General features: G+C 46.8%; 1 protein-coding gene across 3 annotated transcripts in view; it reads right to left on the minus strand.

Moving 5' to 3' along the window:
* The window catches only part of PLD1 (phospholipase D1), a 75,258-nt gene that overhangs the window by 11,638 nt on the left and 47,746 nt on the right, over nucleotides 1-15,874 (minus strand). For 2 of the 3 annotated variants that reach the window (XM_068200282.1, XM_068200281.1), the window contains exons 14-21: nucleotides 14,547-14,753; nucleotides 12,920-13,136; nucleotides 11,885-11,998; nucleotides 9,741-9,869; nucleotides 9,333-9,451; nucleotides 9,051-9,164; nucleotides 3,391-3,501; nucleotides 2,632-2,720 (exon numbers count right to left, since the gene is read on the minus strand). In XM_068200282.1, coding sequence (XP_068056383.1) covers nucleotides 2,632-2,720; nucleotides 3,391-3,501; nucleotides 9,051-9,164; nucleotides 9,333-9,451; nucleotides 9,741-9,869; nucleotides 11,885-11,998; nucleotides 12,920-13,136; nucleotides 14,547-14,753 — 1,100 coding nt within the window. The remainder of the gene's footprint in view (nucleotides 1-2,631; nucleotides 2,721-3,390; nucleotides 3,502-9,050; nucleotides 9,165-9,332; nucleotides 9,452-9,740; nucleotides 9,870-11,884; nucleotides 11,999-12,919; nucleotides 13,137-14,546; nucleotides 14,754-15,874) is intronic. The other variant, XM_068200283.1, reaches the window with a different exon arrangement.

The raw sequence follows: 15,874 nt of genomic DNA on the forward strand, positions 1-15,874 counted from the left end.
AATTCCAGGTGCATCTGCTCTGAGAGCACTTTCCAGGTGCCCCTCGGTGCTGGGAATTCCCTGCTCTGTGCCACGGAGGAGGAAGAGAAGGACAAGGATTACACTCCATGGAAGGATGCTGCCACTAGATGGCAAACACAGTTTAATCAGCACAAAACCATTTCAGAAACACTCTGAGGATGAGCCAGTCTGCAGTTTTTGTTAGCAGCACTCCTTCCTCGGGCAAGCCATGCCTGTGAATTTAGGGGTGTGGGAATTGTGAGGCACTGGGGTCCTATCTGAGCTGGGAGGGAGACAGTGAGGACCTGTGTGTCTCATTTCAACCAGCATTTCCTTCCAGCTGTGCTGGGCACTGCAGACTGGCTTTGGTTCACCAGCAGAGCTCAGAAATAGTTAATGAGGCCTTACCCAGACACAAGAGACTGTGAAATCAAGTCTGTTTGTATCATGAGAAAGGTCTACCAACAAAAGCATTCCCTAAAGAGCAGCTTGTTTGTATAAGGACAGTGTTTAGTAAACTGCTTGGAAAGCCACTCATAAAAAAAAGAGGAAACCAAGAAAAGAACATTATTAATAACATCAGTAGAAAATATTTAGTCTAGAAGAGTAAGAAGTATACAAGCTCACTACAGACCTTAATTTATAATTAATGCTGTTCTCCTGGGGCAGTTTGGAAAATTAGCATTATGATACAAACCATTTAGGTCTGAATTGACTTTTAATCTTAGGTAATGCAGAATTTGAACCTTAGATTCAGTTAGGAATTGCCAACATTAAGCCAGCACACTACTGGCATACAACTGGGAGTAATGCAGAAGTGAGCATCCTATCTGGAAATGGGTCACTAAGAATCTGAGTGACTCCCTTTTGTGACAGACTTCTGCTATCTGGACAGAATGACACCCCCCACATAAACTTCACATAACAGGAAAACCTTAACAGATTACCTGGAGAATTTACTGCTGCCTCAGCAGCATTGCTAACAGCAGGCAACTGATGCAAAGGACCTGTGGCAGTCAGTTCCCAAAGGCAGGAAAGGCAATCCAGAGAGCCTTTCCAGGGGAACATCAGTCAGCACAGAGATCACAGGATCCCAGAGTGGTTTGGGTGGAAGGGATCTCACAGCTCCTCCAGCTCCAAAGCCATGGGCAGGGACACCTTGTACTATCCCAGGCTGCTCCAAGGCCAGTTCAACCTGGCCTTGCACACTCCCAGGGATGAGGCAGCCACAGCTTCTCTGGGCAACCTGTGCCAGGCCCTCATCACCCTCACTGGGAAGAATTTCTTCCCAATATTCCATCTAATCCTCTTTCACTTCAAAGCCATTTCCCCTTGTCCTATCACACATGCCCTTTTCCAAAGTCCTTCTCCAGCTCTCCTCTAGCCCCTAAGATGCTCTGTCCAGCTGCCACTGAGCCTCAAGCTGCAGTACAAACACAGCAGCAGCATTTCCAGCAGCACTGGCACTGCTCCTCATTTACCATAGGTGAGAAAATCCATCCCACCTTTTCATCCTCAGCTAATTTCAATTTTTTGGGCCACTCACTGCCGCTCACACAGATCACAGGCAACTCCACCCCTTGTTAATAGCACAGCAGATAACACCCAGGCTCTCCCTGATGCAGTAGTGCTCTTCTTTCCCCAGTGCTCTGAACAAAGCCTGGCCCAGGGCAGCTCCTGTGGCCCTGCAGACATTTCCTGCACTCTGGTGGCTGTCTCAGGTTGGGTGCCTTTATCCAAGTGGGAATTTCCAAGCTCAAGTGCGAAAAAGAACAAAATTCCTGCAACCTTGGAGAGAGAACCTCTGGAAAAGCAGGCCCTGCAGAGTTCTGGACAACTACAATATGGAAAAAATAATCCATGCAAGAAAACATCTCCGTGCGTGACAAAAAAGCCCACGAGAGATAAAAGGGAGAAGTTTAGAAAGTTTCCTGTATTTCAGCCCAGCAGGAGCAGGGTACAGTTTTATACTAAGAAATGTATGTCTCAAAGAGACTCCAGGGGAACAACCCTAAGCAAGGCTGCCCAGGATCAAAGTGAAGACAAGCCACTACCTGTGGCATTAATGTTAAAACAGGGTTAGGTGTGCTGAAGGAGTGTCTAAAACACAGCTGGATTCAATCCATGAAGGAACAAACAACGGTCCCCTTGCAAAGAATGGAGGTGGTGAACACCCTCCAGCATGTACTAGAAAAAGTTATTCAAACAATAGCAGAACCCTGCAGTCAAATCCTCAAAATGTGTTTGCTTCCCCAGTTTGAAGCTGCTCCTCTCTAGATGATTTAAATAAACCACAAATCCCAGTTTATGCTTCCCACCCATGAAATTGCCTGACCACCCAGCTCAAGGCAAATTGGCAATAGAGCAAAGGTGTCACTGAACCAGAGCACAAAGGACTTGCCTTTAAACAGGTAGTTAAAAATACATTTATATTGGGATAAGTCCAGAAAATCACTTTCTGGATGCAAAGAAACCACTCAGGAGTCTTGCTGCTGCAAATGCAGATGCTTGACCCCTTCAGTTCTGTGTTGGCACAGCTACTGTCCAGCTGTGGCCACTGAGGGGTTATTTTTTGCACCCCACCATGGAAATGCACCTGAAGAGTTCACTGCCTCATTAAGAACAGGTTACCTGTGAGCTTTAAGAATCCTCTGAGCGATAGCATCACCGATCTTGTTCCAGACAACTTTGTCATCAGCACAGCTAATAAAAAACTGGTTCTGCAGGAAAAGCAAGTGAAGCTACTGTCAGACACTGCCAGCAACCAACCCAAAATATTTGCATGCTTTATTTCAGACCAAGAGCAACTAAAGATAGCTGGGTTTGTGTGCCATTGGAGTGGAGGATTTTTTAGATTATGATTAAATGATATGTGTGTCTGTGCTTGCTTAGGGAATGAATTAGTCCTTATTAATCACACTCCTTAGAAAGTTCATGTAAAGAGCAACCTAACAAGAGGCTAAGAAAAAAAAAAAAGGAGGAGAAAAAGCATCTCCATTCAGCCAGCACTGAGTGTCACTCTGACACAAGACATTGCTGCAGCTGAAGGCTGTGTGGATGAAGAGCTGCCCTGTGAGTGGAGGTTTAGGCATGCACAAGGGACACTGCAAAGCCACTGAGGGGACAGGGAGACCATTGCACAGGCCATGAATGCTGCTGGCAATTTTTCAAAGAGCCTTATAAAGGAGAGGTCTGCTTTTATCCACCTCGTGGTCAGATGGCTGTCAGGGTACACAGCCATCAGTCTGGCCTGAAGACCACTGAAGGTAAAGGATCTGTCTAAATGCATAAAAACTTAGGACCAAACCTCAAGAAGTAATTACCCTCCTGATGGCTACAAGCCATGCCCAGAGCATCAGGACCCTCCTGCCTTCCCTCCCTGCCACTGACCTCTATGTAGATGTAGTGCTTGCTGTTCTCTATCACGCTGATGTAGGCTTTGTGGATGGACTCCTCGTGGTATTTAATGCCAGCAGACCAGTCAGCAGCAGAGCGGATCACCTGGAAAGCAAGAGAGAGACACCTTCAGCTCTGTCCATCCAGGACAGCACCATGGCACCTGAATTACCCCAGGGCCAAGGCTCTTCCCTGGCACAGCCAGGCTTTCATTAAATTAGGTAGTAAGTGCAACATTTATAGTGCATTTGTAATTGTGAGAGAGGGCAGTCAGAAATAGTATTAATGCTTAGCATGATTAGAAACATAAGAGCCCTGTCCCATTGCTGTACTACTGGTCTCTCCCACCTGAGCAGCTCCAGATGCTTGTTCTTGCTTAAGGTGTTATGATAAATTGCTTTTAAAACAACCTAAATTTCCAAGCTTTAGGGATGCACATCCCCATCAGTGATCTCTGCCCAGCACTTTAAAGCTGGTCTCCAGCTAGGGCAGGGTGTTTTTCCCCCAAGGAGGCTGTACAGAATCATACAGTCAGTCTGATAACGCAGGCCATGCCTTTGCCCTCAGCACTTGAGGTCATTTGTTTCTTCTGCCCAATTCTTGCACAATCCCATTGGTGATGATACAACTTTTAATTTTTTTTTTTTTGTTCAGCTGCCCACATTTATTTCTTAGTTTTTACTGGAAACCCGCTTTTAAAGTAGATTCCTGCAGGATCACCAGGGTACATCCTGCCCCTCCACCCTGCAATTTTTGTGCAAGAGAGCCCAACCAACATGAGAAACAATCTCTGTGCTCTGGGCCAGGCTGAGCAAGCCCCACAGCAGTTAGCATCCTGTCTCCCCCAGCCAGAGGTGCTGTGGCACCTCCTGCTCCTGCACTTTGAGTCAAGAGGCAGCCACACTACACCCCAGGTGACGCTTTCCTAAATGGAAATGTAGTTTTTAATTAAGTGTTGGCAGAGTATGTGCTTGGGAGAATAGTTACTTGTTATTAGCCTCTCTCTTTAAACATTGTCAAGACAAAAACATTGAAACAATAGCCTTAAAGTACCTCAATATAACCATTATACTGGAACTCAGGGCCAGTCCCACACAGCACAAGACCCAGGGGCCGGGGATCTGTGAAATGTGTGTGTCAGTTCCAGCAAAACCCTGCTCTCCTGGGAATCCACCCAAGCAATCCTCTTGTCTCCAGAGGCTCTCTGGAGGTGGCACTCGGGGCCATGGCTGTTTAACAGCAGATGACTCCTGAGCTAACTCCTTCACCTGGACAGGGGCTTTCTCCCACATCTGTTTTTCCCAGTAAAAAGCAGGCCCTGCAACTCTTGTATTTGGCTGCTCTCTTGGCCAACAGGAGGGTGCACTCTGCAGTCTCCCTAACTGAGTGTTGGGGTCACAAATGTTGGATTGACGGAGCCAGCCTGAATACAAGGGCTGTCACAGCCTTTAGCAGTGCCAAACAGCTGCCTTTTGCCTGCACAAGCTTCTGCAAGGCCATATTGATCATTCCCAAAGGTTTCTAATCACTCATTTGGTTTACAAAGCCAAGGCTGAGAGTTCCCACTTATCCCAAGCTGGGCACTGCTGGAACAACACTGAGCACCATGGCAGATTGAGATCTTGAACAAAATTCCACCACTGGCATTAATAAGCTGTTACTAGCATTAATAAGAACAGAAAACCCAGGTTTTTTTCTGGGTAGAAAGCAAGCTAATTATTCCATATGCAGCCTGGACTGGAGCTCACAGTATTTCCACTCTCAGCAGCACAGCAATCTGGAACTGCACTTCAGAAAGTGGCAGATTGTAGCTTTTTAGTGCACAAAATCTGTTTGTTTTTTTTTTTTTTTTTTGCTAGCTAACACAACAGAACCATCACTCAGGACCATCCCTTTGCAGCACCATGACTTCCCAGTGCATCATCCACATGCCCTTCCCTACATTCCTCCTCACCCCTCCACATAAATGGCACCCCAGCACACTCCACACCCTGGGCTGCCCCTGTTACAGGGCCATCATCTCTCTGCCTCACCCCACAACAATGTGTCATGGCTAGCTCCAAAAAGCTGGCACAGCACCACCCGAAAAGCTCCCATCAGGTACAACCTCTAATTCCCCTGCAAAGGGAAGAAGAGGTGTCAGAAAATGTTGGCTGGGACAGCAGAATGTGTATAAGGTGTTTCATCTTGGAGCTCCTCAAAATAAAGTTGTTTTTAACAGGTCTGCAGCCACAGGGACAGGCCAATGCCACCAAGGCAGCATCCCTTGGAGACACAGCTGTGGCACTCACAGACACACATACCCACACCTGGAAGTTTGCTACCCAGCCCTTCCCGTATCACTGATGTTCCGTCTCACATTTCTGGACACCTCTCTTTCCTGTCAAGGTATTTAAGGGCAGCTGGTTCAAACCCAACCTATTTCCTGGGGAGAAAAGGCCACATGCTGCCCAGCAGAGCCCCTCCTATCCAGAGCTGGAGTCTCCATGTTCCAGCCTCTCCCTTCCCCTCCCTTGAGCCTCTCAATAGCTTGTCATCCCTTTAACTTCTCTAACTGATACAAGGGTAATAAATGTGATGTTTGCTGAGGGCTAGCGCATAAACCCTGAACAAAGCAGGGCTCTCACGAAGACTTCAAAGAGGTGAGGGCGTCAGCTGCTGCCAGAGCATTAAACTTTCATTGCATTTCCATCAGGAATGGGATGTTGCCTCACCACATCACATCTTTTGCAATGCTGGCTTTGGCAGATAACTGCAAACTCTGGAGTGGAAACTGGGAGATGGAATAGTGGAAAAAAATCTGGCACTGCCTTTGGCAGATCTCTGTTTGACTCTTGCAAGCATCAATGTGCTCTTGCAAAAATCATGTTGCTTATTGCAAGCAAAGCCCTGAAGTTCAAATTAAAGAGGATGGGAGAGCATGCCAGACTCCTCTTTCCTCCTTCCCAGCCTGTACCTTCACAGTGTTTCCCACACACACTGCATTCATCCTCCCTGCCCAGGGAAAAGCCCTTGTCAGTGCTCTATCCTCCCAGAAATGCTTTCCCACTCCTCTCCTCTCACAGAGGAGAGCAAAACCAGATGGCACAATGAGGTTGGAATCTGCTGCTGACAGGTCAATGGTTTGGGCTTGCAGTAACGTTGCAATCCCCAAGGATCCTTTGTGTTTTCCCTTCCTCTGATCTGCCCACAGTTGAAGACAGATTTGCAAACAAGGTCAGAAACAAGAAACCTAACAGCCAGACTTTCCTCAATCACCTCACAGGCAAAGACCGTCCTGGGATGCTGGATTTTACCTTGGGGCAAAATCCCTACACAGTACTCAAATGGAGGTAACAGGATTGGCTGCTGGCCAGCCAAGGATTCAATACTAAGAAGAACAAGAATATTGTAGTTTTTCTGGATAAAAAGTTGGTAAAATATTTTAGGATATCTGCTTATTTCTGTGCAGAACTGTACCACTGAGAGGAGATGTGAGCACCTGAGCCCTCTGCTCCAAAATGAATAAACTGGACAGGCAAGAGGTTGGTATTTCTGTCCCTGCAGAAAAGGAGGAATCATATAGGGATGCCCTGATGGACCCCGCTGGGAGCTTCAGAAAAAGGCAACCAGGATGGGGAGTTCAGATCCAGGCCACAGGTGTCCTCCCCTGTCCCCACTTCCTCCAGCAGCCAAATCTGAAACCTCCATCAGGAGGAGAGACTGAGTCACTTTCAGATTCACTGTGGGACTTCAGGGATGCTCAGGGCGCTTGTGTCACCTGAGGAGCAAGGGAAACCAGGCCAGTGTGGATATTAGGGAGGAGATACTAAAACTTTTACTATGTGCCTGCAAATCCCTGCCTTGGAGCTTGAGGAGGTCACCCAGAAATCATAACCCAGCTGAAGCAGCCTGGGGACCTGCACCAAGGCAGGGTGCCCCCCTGGGCAGAGGAGCCCCCCTCACTGATTCCACCAGGCTTGGCACTACAAATGCTCTTCCCCACCAGTTTTCCCTCATACTGGGAAGGTTGGTAGATTTCAGGACAACACATTTGCAGCCTAATATCAAGTAGGTTTATTTATCTGTCTACATGCAGGGCTGTTTTGACAGATGCATAAATAAGAAATGAGCAAGGTAGTTTCAAATGAATAATTTACAAGACAAACCTGCTCTCTTTTTGCTGTTTATGGCATCATTGAGAGCAGCTCCTCATTTCCTGGATGTATCAGTTATTTGCAATGCCTCAGCAATGTGGTGGCCAGGCTGGTTTTCCAACTGCTCACCCATCGCTCAGCACCGGAGTCTGCGGATTCCGCAGTCACCGTTTGAGCTCCATCCTCCTCTCCCACGGCCCGATGCCCTGAGCCAGCAGCTCTGCAGCTGGACTGAAGCTGCATCTAGGTTTTTCTCAGTTTAATTTCTCCTTTGGGAAATGCTTCCAGTTCTGTAATCAGTAGAGCTTAACTTTTTGCTACAGCAAACCCTGTGATTTAGAAGTTGTGGCTTCTCTTGCGGTTAAAGTGTGCTCAGGGGACACAAGCCCCATCAATTCCATAAGAACATGATTTCCCAAAAACCTGGTGTCAGACACAGACAAGGAGGCATTTAGAACCACAGGGAACAGGATGATGCCTGAAGGGAGCTTCTTCCCAGCAAGCTGGGAGCCTTGCTTTGGAGGATTATGTAAAACACCCCAGAACCCCGACACAAGGTCCCTGTGCTGCCCATCCCTCACACCACACAGAGAGGAGCAGACAATGCCCTGGCAACCCACAAACACAGAAAAAAGCATCTTATTTCACTAAGCTTCCCCAAGCAGTGCTGTCATCTGGGAAGACCACTCCTTACAAAGAGCAAAGTCATGCATTTTTCCTGGTTTTGGTCTAACTTCATACATCTTTCATCCAGAGAGACACACACAATGGTTTTGCTGCTTCAGCATAACTATTTTGACTTTGTACTCCTCAACAAGTTCCTACTTCTGCTGGGTAACAGCAATATTCAAATATTCAAGTATGTGCACTTGACAGATCAAACTGGGGTTTTAAACAGAGGTATCTTGGCAATTCTGACTGTGAAGCTGATTGTCACAAATCAGACTGTGGGCTGAGTGTGTGGAACTGCAGAGGAGCCACAGGGGTGCAGGACTGCATAATAAAGTGCAGATGAAGCTCAAGGCAGAAAGCAAGACTCCAGCCCCAAGACTCCACTTAATGCTGGGCTCTCACTGACCACCACCCGTCTGAACGAGGCGTCAGGGCCTGGCAGACTGCTCTAAGATCTGAGATAAATACTCAGTGGGTAACCTCAACCCATCAGGCTTTCTGGAATCATAAAGCCCAAATGTTAGGTGTTAGATGAAGAGCAGCAGAAAACAAACCATTAAACCACACAGCTGTGCAAAGTCACAGTGCTCCCACCTCTTGAGTACTGCAGACACTTCAGTCCCCATACCTCAAAGGTGGAAATATAAATTAATGCCTCTCTACTAAAAGAGCTGCATTATTCTACTGTGATTAAGGATCTGGTCACCTAATCTGCGAGTTGAATTAGAGAAGAGTTTTGCATCTTATAATTCAAGCTCTGCAGAGGGTCTGTCAGGCATTCGAACTTCCTGGGAGGATGCAGAACAAGCCCTCGGAGGAGTATGTGAGCAGGAGACCAACACCCACCTGGACTGTGGCAGGAACAGCCTCGGGCACCTGATACTTCAACTCGTTAGCACTTTGCTGAGATTTTGGCAACAGGAATGGGTAGGACAGGGACCGGTATTTGGGTTTCATGATCTGCATGAGTAAAAACAGATAAAGAAAAAATGCTTGCAACAGATAAAGAAAAAATGCTTGCAACATATCAAACAACACAAGGAAATAAAACAGATGCCTGCAGAGGGCAGGGGGATGAGGCAAGGCTGTGCTTATCTCCATGCCCCCAGCAGTGCCACCCACACCCACCTTGGTGAAGTTCCAGCGCTGGATGAAGTGCCGGGCGACGTCGCGCGCGGCTCTGCCGTGCACCACGGAGGAGATGTCGTGCCAGGGCATCCTGGGCGTGGTGTATCTGTCAATGAAGTCTGTGGGACAGGGGAGCACAGCTGAATTTCCTCAAAGGACATGAGCATGGAAAAGCACAGCATCCCCCTCCTCAGACTGAGGTTTCTGGCACCAAGCACCCCCAAGGCAGATGACTTGGACTGCAACAGCATAATTGGCCCTAAAATCCCTCAAAAATCCCCCTGCTGCTTTTTCCTAGCAACCAAACCAAACCAGCCTTGTTACCTCTGGCTTGGAGGCAGGAAAAATAAGATCTAAGATCAAAAAGGTACAGAAGAAAGTCTGGGGAATGCAAAGGCTCCCACTCACCAGCAAAAGGCTTGTCGAGTTGAACCCAGTCTTTAAAGACAAAGTTGCAATAGTCTTTTCCGTGCCAGAACCTGGTTTCCCCAAGCAGCTCTCCAACACCTGTCTTCAGGCTACGGATGGATCCTTTATCTGTCCCAGACAAACAAAACAAAAACATGCTCCAAAGTCATGGCCATCCATTGCACACAGCAGTGAGAGACTCGCAGCCATGGAACAGCACTGGTGGGACCTGCCAGTCCCAAGCAGCTGAAGCTGGCTTCTCCCTAGTCCTCCTTTTACTTTCAAGGGGTGTATGACAGTATTTTATCTTCCCTATTTTAGTATTTCTTGTACAATCAGAAGACGTTATAAATAGGGTCTGTTATGGAAATGAAAAGCAGATGCTGAATTTTATCTTGAACTACATCACCCTATAACCATTTGCCTTTCCCCAGTTCAATAAAACCTAAATATTTCCATATGGCAGATCATGTACATCATGTACTTAATATATTTTACATTAATAGTGAACTAATTCCATCTTCTCTGCTAGAGAGTTTATTATTTTGCCTCTCTAGCAGGGTGTATCTCCTCTAATATAAGTAGTATTTATTATCTAGAATGAGATGTTCATGTTCCCTCATGAAGTCTTATGGGTTTTCTTAGTATAATTTTGTTTTTTTCCAAATAGCAGTGTCATTTTTGATACAATTTTACATCTTGAACAAATGGATCCTGAATTCCAAATTCATGTTGATTAAAAACGGTCTGAAATATTGTACACAGGGATGTTCCCTCCTAACAGGATCCCTTTTCCAGAGCACACACTTTGGTGGAGTGCACTCTTTTTCCAAGCTCTTAAAAAATCCAAAAATGTTGGCCTAGACCATAACCAGTTACCTGGAGTTATTTGCTGACTGTGAGAGCAGCCTGCATCTGTGACACCAAATATTAATGCAGTAATTATACAGCAATGCCATGAACAGAAACCTCCTCCTAACCCAACCACACCACCAGGCAACCACAAAACCCCTTAGCACACAGAAAAAACAACTTTCAACAGTCAACAAAACGCAAAAACCACAGTCACTGGCAGCAGCACAAGACCAGGGGACACAAAGCAAGCCTTGCCAGCGCCGCTGTGACCCCCGCCGAGCTGAGCCAAGCCATGCCAGAAATGCCATGCAGCAGGTTTGCACCACAGATGCCTTGGGAAGCTCCAGCCTCTAGTGAGAGTCCAGGTGGAGCTGGGGAATCACTGACTCAGCACGCCTGGGTGGGAATGGGAATGAGTGGGACACAGGCCAACACACGCTCCGTGTGCCGCGCTCCGATGACTGCACGGTGACTCATGAGTGAGCATGAATGGCCACAGGGGAGACTGCACATTGTCTCCACAAAGACATGGAAGTGCTTTGTTGCCTGCCACTACTTTGTAACCAATATTCTATAATTGGCAATTAATGCCTTAGAGGAAGGTGTTTGCAAGAGGATGATGGTGAAGAACTGCTCCTCACTCCATTCCTGAACCCAAAGGCATCTTGGAAAGGTACCAGACTGGGATAGGCCCTTCCAACACCAGTCCAGAGATGTGAACAGCTCAGTGCTCACAACCACCCAACTCCTGTCTCAACTGAGTGTGCTTCCCTTGGTTTTAATTAGAAGCAAAAGAGAGGACACTAGTCTTCGTCCAAACATAGGACTGGCAGCAGCCACTCTGCTGCTTCCTCTCTCTGTTTGCATGTCTTCCTGCATCAGGCTTACTTTAAAAATACCCAATACCGAACTTCCCAGTTCCAGTAACAGCTCTGTCCTTTACAGGATGAGAGCTGCTGAAATCGTCACATACCAGAATCAGAATTATTACTGCAACTGTTCCCTGCTGACTTTATTGCAATTTTTTTAATTTGTTCATTTGTTTGATTTTGGTTTGTTGTTGTAGTTTTGGGGTTTTTAATTCTTATTTATTTATGCTGCAGCATTTGTAGTTTCTGGAGAAGGTTCTTCTGCCAGGATGCCCACAGAGGAGGGAGAAGGATGCTGGGAGAACAACAAGCAGTGAAGGCTGATCCTGGCACCCAACCTCACTCTTACCATAGTTATAGTGCAAAAACATCAGCAGCTAAAGCCTGAAGGGGTCCACAGCTCTGCCTTCCTCCACTTACCCTCCCGAGGCTCAGCGAGCCCCTGTTTGGATTCACTGTGGTGATGGAACATTTTCAGATGGGGCCTTAAACTCTGGATTATATTCGGCGGGCTCCTAGTGGGGTTAGAGTAACCTGCAGAAAGTCAAGATGCTCTATTCATGGCAAAAACACACGTCCACCTCTGCACCCTGGTGCCTGCTCCTGTCTGAAGACACCTGGCAGACAGGAACTCAAACCACACGTCAGTTTGCTGGAACTGCAAGTGGCTGCCAGGCAAAGGACCTAATTCAGGACCCAGCTGGCTTTAACCCAAACAGTTGTAATGAAGTACAAAGTCCTGGCTGTGTCCTGAGCTGACTGCAACCAAGACCCCCATAAGGAGCCAGAGGCAAGAGAAAGATCATCAGGGAGGGATGGAAATTCCAGTAAGTTCCTCCATCTTCAGGAGCTGAGGACTTTCAGGAAGGATTTAATTCTGGAACAATTGCCAAGCTGATCCTTGTAATTTTAGCACTGAAGTTATCTTTAATGTCAGGAATTAAAAGCTGCATTTAAACATTCAACTGTTGAACAGACTTTCCTCTCTAGTAAGTGGGTAAATTTGGAATACTTCCATTTAAGTGAACATATTTAAAACCTAGCTTTTAACACTAGTCTATGAGAGGGGATAATCCCATTCAGAAATTATTTGCTTGTTATATAAAACCCAAGCTGAAAAATGAAAGATTCAATTCTCTCTTTCAGGAACAAACACTTTCCAACAATACAAACATTAAGAATCACATATACTGTATCACATCATCCGATGGCTCATGAAAATTGCTAATTAGCTAAATAAAAAAAATCCATGTAAAACCTTTCTTCTCTATTTTGCGGTGACACAAATTTACATGTTGGCTACACAGAGCTATTATGATGATCGTTAGGTAACTTGTCAACTTTCCTTCCATACAAAGAACACTTTGCCCTAGAAATCATGTGAACGTGCACATACACCCACCCATCCACCTCCACACATCCTTTATATACATTATTTAGCTGAACATCACTTACTTGACTCACTGTCGATGCTGCTGACGCTGTCAGCATGGTGCATCCCGTGCTTGTGCAGGTGCTTGTAAATGCTGAACCTTGAAAACTTTTTGGGTTTTCCTACTCCTTTCATCTTTGATGTGTCTGGGGCATCATCAGCATTTCTCTCAAGCAAGTGGCTCTCTGGGGCCAGACCTTGAGGCTGCAGTGGGACACGTTCAGTTGACTCTGCTGCAGCCTTAAAAGACACAAGACATGGCTGCAGGTCAGGTATGAAGAGGTTCTCCTTCAGAGAACAGATTCTCATGCAGATCAGTGCTCAGAAACAACCACGAGCCAGATTTTCTCTGTGACAAACACACTTCAGTGTGAACTAGGCATGCTTTCTGGGGAGAGTTTGTACTGAGGAGGGACTCACCAGGAAAGCCTAGTAATATTAGCAGCATTTGGATCCATAATTTTACACAGGATTATTACTCCCCTTGAAATTCTCATCAACCTAGACCTCTCAAATTTTTAGAGACATGTGGTTGCATACAGACCCAGGTTAGCAGAAAGCTCAGCAAACAAGACAGCTGCTAAGGGCAGAAACAACAAACATTTCAGAGCACTCTGCAAGTGCTTACTCTGCATTTCTCAGTTTTGTTAAGAAAAGAGAGGTTGCCCAGAGAAGCTGCCCCATCCCTGAAGTGTTCAAGGCCAGATAGGACAGGACATGGAGCAACCTGCTCTAGTGGAAGGCGTCTCTGCCCATGATGGAGGTAGGAACAACATGATCTTCAAGGTCCCTCCCAACCCAAACCATTCTATGATTCTACGATTTTAAGAACACAGACTTCAAATTGTGGCTGCTGTTCCAAGCTCCAGTGGAAATCCAGCTCTCTTATTTCTGTGCCCTAGCAAGGGCTTGTCAGCACCTAGACCTAAAGAGTCATTTCATTCTTAGATCCTTCCTCTCGTCACTTATTTGTCATTAAATCTTCAATACCCAACCCTATGCTCAGAAGAGAATACAGCCCATTCACGCCTCCTCACACCTGCCACGGCTGACCGTGGCCACCAGCTGGACCCTGCCCACTTATGCGCAGGCCTGGAAACCTACTGGGGAGAAGGCCATGACAATACCCTGGAGAGATTGGCACCACTGGCTCTGGGCTTCCCCCGTAAGACAGGGTGAGGAAAGAGGCTTCTCCCATGGTGCTCTGCAGCACTATGTTAATTTGTCCCAGTTCTGTCTTCCCCATTGGCCCAATGGCCTTCCCTATCACTTTTACTTTTATATGTTAATATTCTAGTGAGTTCTCCCTTCCCTGTCTTCCCATTGGTTTGTGTGACCCCACCCATCCAGCCTGGCATTCCCTACTGGTCCCTTCCCTCTGTACTGCCCCTGAGCCCTCAGACCATTGGATCCCCGATGCTCTTCTCCACCCCCTCCTTCCCTGCATTTATACCCTGGACGCTCCTTTGTCTTTGGCCCCTGGACTCCTTCAGCGTTGCCCTGCATTAAAGCACATTGGAACTCCATGCCTGGACCCTCCCATGTCTTCACGGCTGAGCTGCTGCGTGTGTCTGTGTGCCGGTGCTCCCGTGGCTCCTGCCCCATGGCTCTTGGGGAAGGTTGCATCCTCCACCACCACAACACACTTACCGCCAGGTTGGCGGTGGACACCGACTTGACGGCGGCGGCGCGCTTGACGCTGCCCACGTCGGTCAGGCGGTGCTCGTCGTCGTCCCAGCGCCCGTACGCCAGGTCAATGCCCCCCACGAATGCCACGGACTGGTCAACAATCACCAGCTTCTCGTGGTGGGCCCACAGGTACACGGAGGAGGACACGTGGTCTGGGTGCCGCATCACCTGTGAGGAAACCAGCACTGGAGCTCAGCATCGTTGTCAAATTTTAATCCTTCCAGGCAGAGAGCTGGTCAGTTTTTTTGGCTGTTTGGGGTGATGGGGAAATGCTGGAGTTGTTACTGGATGCATCCACTGCTTAATTACTGAAGCTACTCAAGTTCCCCATAGCTGGTGTCAGCCATATGGCAGGCAGGTGTTTCCCCGGGATGCAGGAATCCCAAGCAGCAATGATTACTGATGCTGGGACAGGTCACCCTTACAACAGCTTCATAAGCAGACCATAGTCAAAGAAACTGCTTCAGTTGAGCTGTAATAGCTGAGCTTTCAAACACAGAGCCTGCTCTGAAAGAAAACAACATATTGGTGATCTGAGTCACTTCTTTGGTTGTTGCCATCACACAAGTGAAATGAGAAGTTGGGTGTTTTTTTCCGCCCCACTTAAAATCAATTTGTTTGGCATTTGTTTAGGTATTTCTTTTTGACAAGTGTCTATGGAACCCTAATTTCTGTATCTAAGCTCAGAGTTTTATTTATAATGTTAGAGCCACTAGATCAGTCTCCTGGAGAAAAAGCAACCAAGTTTCACCTGGCTGCTCCCAAAACCTGTGACACAGCTCGTGTGTATTGTCCAGTTTTGCTACAAAGATGATGAACAGATGCCTCCCTTCACTGTGACAACTAATCAAGTGAAAATAAATCAATTATTCTAGCATAACAAGTATCTTACTGGTGTATGTGTCTCTAAGAGACTGGATCTAGCCTTATCTACTGGTTTGTCTGCCACGACTGATATTCTGGTTGGTGCCAAAACAGCACTGTAACAGCACAGGACAGTGCAATGCTGTTCTTCTGTGGTGGGAACATTAACACCCAGTGTTGACTCTCATCATTCACATTTGAGCAGAAATGCTGAAAAGAGACAACACTCAATTTCTAATTTTCTATTTGATGTAACCCCATTAACTTGTCACATGAAATACACTTCTTGTGAATTAAGGTGAACAGTTGCTTTGGCAAATCTAAACTAAGTAATTTTATGGTCCATTAGAACCTAAGGAAATGAAGTTGCCAGATGTGGCATCACCACATGGGCGTGCCTTGTCAGGCACACTGCAATGGAGGGA

The sequence above is a fragment of the Anomalospiza imberbis genome, chromosome 10 (assembly GCF_031753505.1).
Source record: "Anomalospiza imberbis isolate Cuckoo-Finch-1a 21T00152 chromosome 10, ASM3175350v1, whole genome shotgun sequence".
Taxonomy (NCBI): domain Eukaryota; kingdom Metazoa; phylum Chordata; class Aves; order Passeriformes; family Viduidae; genus Anomalospiza; species Anomalospiza imberbis.